Source organism: Nuphar pumila, chromosome 3 (genome assembly GCF_984573655.1).
Source record: "Nuphar pumila chromosome 3, dmNupPumi1.hap1.1, whole genome shotgun sequence".
Taxonomy (NCBI): domain Eukaryota; kingdom Viridiplantae; phylum Streptophyta; class Magnoliopsida; order Nymphaeales; family Nymphaeaceae; genus Nuphar; species Nuphar pumila.
In genome coordinates this window covers 131,194,442-131,200,177 of record NC_143251.1, presented here as the reverse complement: position 1 = coordinate 131,200,177, position 5,736 = coordinate 131,194,442, and the positions used below count along the sequence as shown (strand labels likewise).

Genomic DNA, 5,736 nt, shown 5'->3' with positions numbered 1-5,736 from the left:
AAGATCAACAGTAGCATTGGAGGTCCACCCCATCTATATACGAACAGGGACTCACGTTAGCATTATCCGTTCCAAAAAACGCATATATATATATATATATATATATATATATATATATATATATATATATATATATAAAGAAAGAAAGACAGTAAGAAGAATATAAGAACTAGAAATATGAACGTTTTTAATACTTTTTTTGCAAATCCAACCATGTGGATGTGCTTGGCATGGTGAATTTGTTAAGAATCAACCATTGGGTAGTATATTTTTGACTAAAAAAGTGATTTTTGAATGCTTGAGTATTTATAAAGATTACAAGTCATTACTTTAATTTAAAGCCTTAAAAAATCTCATTTATACATCAAAATTGGATAATTCAAGAGCTGGTTCTTATAAAACCAAACATGCAGATCACATTTGTAAGGTAAGATTCAAGAGAAAAGAATAAAAAAAATCATAAAAAGGACTGTTACACATTAGTTCTCATAATCTAGTGACTATATATGTATATATATACACCGATATTTTAGATAAGGTGAACATTTTAGAAAATTTTAAAATGGTACCTAACATTTTAGAAGAATTTAAGAACCTGTCTAGTTTATGAACGTTTCAAGATGGTACCAAACTTTTGTTAATCTTGATCAAACCTTTTCCAAATTAATCGTGGTTACTATTATTCCATATAGATAAGTACAAAAATTATTACCTTTTTGCCATTTAAGAATTAAAGAATAACCACGCTTGAACTCAAAGGCCAACTTGGGTTTAGGAGGCTTATGAATCGATGAAAGAAAAAAAATATCTAAAAATCTACGTTGTTGGCATGAGCAAAAACCTCATGTTCAGCATGACCTGATCTTCTTCCTAGCTCAGCAGCATTCTAGTGTGACATGTCTCTCTTCCCGATGCCCGTTTTCGCACGTAATAAACAAAAAAAAAAAGAGTATAAATCGATTAATAAAATCTAAATGGTATTTGGAATTTTTATAAAATGCATGTCTTTTTTTGTCTTTTTATAATATGTTTTTTTTTTGTCTTTAACAACAACAATTAGGTCCACCGTCCACTTTTTTGGAAAATCATTAAACATGAGTGAATTATTGAATTTTGTTAAAAGTTTAGGTGACGATTTGAAAATTACGGGAGCTTGTGTTTAGTAATTTCCAGGAAACCACGGGCGCCGATTTATTCCCTTCACAGTATAAAATGACCCGAAGGCTTTTCCTTCAGATTCCATATATTCTCTTTCGGAAATTGCATTCCATGGAGGAAGGCGACGATCTCCACCACCACGAGAACTTCTTCGAGCTGCTCGACCTCAACTGGTTCGCCGGAAACGTCCTCTTCCGGCCGGCCGCCAACCCTTCCCCTCCCCCACCTCGCCCTCCTTCCCCAGAACAGCCCCAACCACACAATTCTGACACCCCCACCGCGATCCATCTGCTCGGATCCATCAGGCACCACTCGTTGCCGGAGACCCACATCCCGTTCTCTCCGGACTCCGTCCTCCAAGCGCGGAAATTGGAGACGATTATTTCCGGGAAGTCGACCGCCGCGGACGACGACGAGGAGGAACGGGAGGCGACTCGGTTGGCCGAGACGGGATCTCCCCAGAGACGGCCGAGGAGGCGGAGGACGGCCCGGCGGGGCAGCCGGAGCCTGTCGGAGCTCGAGTTCGAAGAGCTCAAGGGGTTCATGGACCTGGGGTTCACCTTCCCCAGCGCTGACGTCAGCCCCACGCTAGCGAGGATCGTACCAGGCTTGCAGAGGCTCGGCCCCTCGCCGGATTCGGGCGGTGGCGAGGAGAGGAGAGAGGAGGAGGTGGTGGTGGGGGAGGAGGAGGAGGAGGGTAGGAGACAGAGGAGGCCGTACTTGTCAGAGGCGTGGGAGTTTTACGAGGAGCGGAGGTGCCCCCTGCAGGGGTGGAGATTGCCGGACGGCGCCGACGGGGCCGACATGAAGGAGCACCTCAGGTCGTGGGCCCACCGGGTCGCCTCCACCGTCAGATGACGAACGATGGATGGCTTTCGCGGAGAGAGAGAGAGAGAGAGAGAGACTTATCTTGTCGATTTTGTAAATTGGACAGGTTGTCAGTGAAATTACTAAGATGACATACTTTTTTTTTTCTTTGTTTTATTGATTGGTATATTGTCTATAGTCCTGTACTCTACCCTGTTATTTTGATAATTTTAGATCGATGCAGTTTTCAGTGAAAAAGGACAAAAAAAAAGGAGCAGAGTTATTGGGTTCTTCAGGCCCAGCTTCTCCATCAATTTCTTTTATGGTCTGTTCGGAAAGTGGTAATCATGGACTGCTGCATGTTTGGGAAGATGGAAATGGTAAATGGGTGAAAATACCGAGGTAATTCAGGCCTGCCATTTCTTTTTTTTCTCAATTTTTTAATATCCTTCATAGAATTAAGGTATTTTGCCAAATCGATCTCCCAAAAAGATTCCGTTTGAAATAGAAAATTTTCAGCCACTAAATAAAAGCCGTAAATCTTGGTATTTACCAACTATCATTTTACATTATTTATTATATGTATCTTTATTCTTTCTCTCTTTCTTTATGATGAATAAGGAGATGTCCACGTTTGGTTGTGTTTTTGAAAAGTGAAGATACTGTTCAAAGAAACATTCACTTTCAAAAATCTCATGCGAAAGTAAATAACAAAAATGAGATTCAATTTCTAAATCTCACTTTTGGCGTTATTTTATAAGGCTTTTTTTTTTAAGTTTTGTGTCAAAAAAGATTTATGTTTGGTTGCTTTTGGGGTACTGTTCAAATGAAATTCACTTTCTAAATCTCATGCAATCCAAAATCACATTAAAGAGAATTATATGACCTAATTTCTTAAAAAAAATGAAGGTGCTACCAAACAAAACCAATTCTAATTCTTTCTGAATCCATTTCTCACCATTTCCTTCTCACTCATTCAATTTGGTTCAATTGCCATCTCCCGAATTGAGACACGGGTTTTTATTTCTTTTGAGGTGCTGAAAAATTAGCTGAGTAAGAGGGGCAGCATATGGATTTAGAAAAGTGGTAGCCATCAAATTTTGGAATTGATAGCAATAACCTACTCATGTTTCCACCTTTCTCATTGCCAAAAACTATCTTAGTGTAATGATTTGACCAAATTTAAACCCTAGTCTTCAACTTAAGAGGATCCGATGCAATGTGATTGCACAGTTTTGGTGTGCCGCATCTCGCAGCTGACAGGCTGTACCTCAACTATCGCACGAGTGAAGAGGTGCGGCAGCATACTAAAAATGTGCAATCACATTGCACTTGATCCTCCTTTGTCTTAAGCTGCCATTCTAGCTACCAGTCTGAGTCAAAAGACTCAAAACTGTTAGTTTTGAAAAAAACAAAAAAAAAAAGTCTTATGGTGGGTGATCGCTTGTCCAGTGTTGACGAAATGAATAAAAAAGAGCGAAACAGAACATTGGTTATATTTGTTCTGTGTTTTTTGTTCCAAGTCCAACAAATGTCCTTTGTTTGATGAGGAAAAAATAAAAAAGAAGAAGAAATCCTAATCAATGGACAAAAAAATTAATAAAAAAGAAGAAATCATAATCAACAAGAGAACCCTAATCTAAGAAAATCCTCACATATGAAAACCTAAAAATGCCTTAAAAAGAAATTTAATTCAAACCGAAATAGAAGAAGAAGAAAGAAAGAAAGAAAGAAAAAAAAGGAAAAGGAAAAACCTCACCGGTAGCCTCATCCCCGGCGGTGTTGCCGGCGTGATGACCCCGGCATCGGTGACCCCCTGGCTGCCAAGGAGAGAGAGAAAGTGAGAGTCGGGGAACCCTTACCCCCGATTTTTTTTTAAACGTGTTTCTCGCGTCCTGTTTTTTTTGTAACAAGAGGAGGGGTGTTACAAAAAGAACAGGTTTTTAAGGATGCGATGGACGGTGTTCCAAGTGTCTACCGCATCCAACTTTTGTTAAAATCACTGACCCCCGCATCCATTTCGTCTCATTTTGGGCGAGGGACAGTGATTCAAACATACCTTCACAGTTCCTCACTGCTACGGAAAAACTTGTTTTTTTCCCACAAAAAGTGTAAACTGTAAAGTATAAGCACCTACTCAATTTATCGCGTGTATTTACATATACCCGTCTAAACTATTAAATATTACAAATAGATACCTGATATGCTGTTTCATATGGATGCTTTCATCCCGCCAGTTAGCGGGAATTGTCAAGTCCAGAGGAAGTTGACTATTTTGTCCATTATATTGTCAATGGACAAATGTCACTCTTAAGGAAAACGAAAAGTCTTCCTTCCAAACAAATCAATTATTGAATTGGTGAGAACCGAAGAGAAAGAGTTTCAATTAAAATTCTTCATTCTTGGTGAGAGTGGACAAAAAAAATGTTTTTTTTGCAAAAATCATTAATAAAAATATGGTTCTTATTTTATTAATGATTTTTGCAAGATAAAATTCCTGCAACTTAAGAGACTTATTGAAAATATCTGTCTGACCTTTTTTGCAAAATATGAATAAAATGAGGGAGTACTATTTCCTAAAAAGTGTCGAAATGTCTAATCTGCCCCAACTTAAGAACCATATTGAGAAAACTAATTAGGCAAAAATTATAAGAATGTCAGAGGTAGAAAGATAATTTTTATGGTCACTTAACCATGGTCAACATCTGACCGTGCATGGTTAACCTAACACCCTCGACAGAAAGACTAGTTTGAGCTGATGGCATATATAAAAGGTAAAGACCGATTTGCAAAAACGTATAAAGCAGGGATCTTTTTGAAAAGTTCCCATATGGGACGCACTTTTTTGCCATGAACACAAAAAAGAAAATGTTTAAATTTAGATTGATGCACACAGCCTGCTGATGATCTTGATATTTGGTCAAGTAGCCCGAAACCTGATCGTTATGGTGAGACGGCGTATCACCAAACATCTTTGGTAGTTTTGAATAACGAATGATGGTAGAAAAGGGTGTTTGTTTCTTTTCTAGTTTACTGCTTTTCGGTTCCCAATTTGAAAAGAACAAGCTCCCCTTGTTTCCCACACCATCGTTTCAAAATTTGTATGTCAAATTGCATTTTACGAAATACCAATATAACCTATTTGTCAATCGGATTGTTCTTATGATGAGAAGCTTGATCTTTTAAGTTTTAAATTTGAAAATTGATGTTATTTCCTTATAAAGGGGCAAATATCTCTTTTACTTATGCCATCTTTTCCTTGAGGGGGTGTTTGCATGTGACGGAAGTGCGGCACCCCCTTCCTAGGAAACGTCTGCCGTGGAAATGGAATCAGATCCCCCTCCCCCAACGGGAACCTTTTCCGCAAAAAAACCCACGTTCAGCATGTATTTTGGCATGCCTGTCGAGGGTTTTCCGCAGAAACAGTGGATTTCACTGTTTGTGTTGTCATTGTCGGCCTTGCAGAAATGCACGTCCATCGATGTGTTTCCGGGGAAAACAGCCCACTTTCCGTGACACACAAACACGTAGTAAATGTCCTATTGCTAAAATCGTAATGAGGAAAACGATCAGCAATTTTGGTAAACGGTCAGGATGGGATTCACTATCAAAGATCATGATGGTCAGCAGTTGGATCTAGGGTGGTTGATGAGACCAGCAGGCCTAGAAGTGCGAAAGTTGAAATGCTTAATGTGAATACAAAGTAATTTGCCAAAGTAGTTCAATCTTCCTCTTGTTGGCTCTATACTAATGGGATGAGTGCTAACCCTT

General features: G+C 39.0%; 1 protein-coding gene across 1 annotated transcript; it reads left to right on the top strand.

The window, feature by feature from the left end:
* The first annotated feature begins 1,258 nt into the window (after positions 1–1,258).
* Positions 1,259–2,482, top strand: LOC149843843 (uncharacterized). Its single transcript, XM_090001961.1, has one exon. It carries the CDS (start codon positions 1,270–1,272, stop codon positions 2,014–2,016), a length of 747 nt encoding a protein of 248 aa, XP_089858087.1. The 5' UTR covers positions 1,259–1,269; the 3' UTR covers positions 2,017–2,482.
* Positions 2,483–5,736: the final 3,254 nt, after the last annotated feature.

Bases quoted from the DNA above. Each gene is read 5' to 3' on its own strand.
- LOC149843843 (XM_090001961.1), top strand. From the start codon at position 1,270: ATGGAGGAAGGCGACGATCTCCACCACCACGAGAACTTCTTCGAGCTG.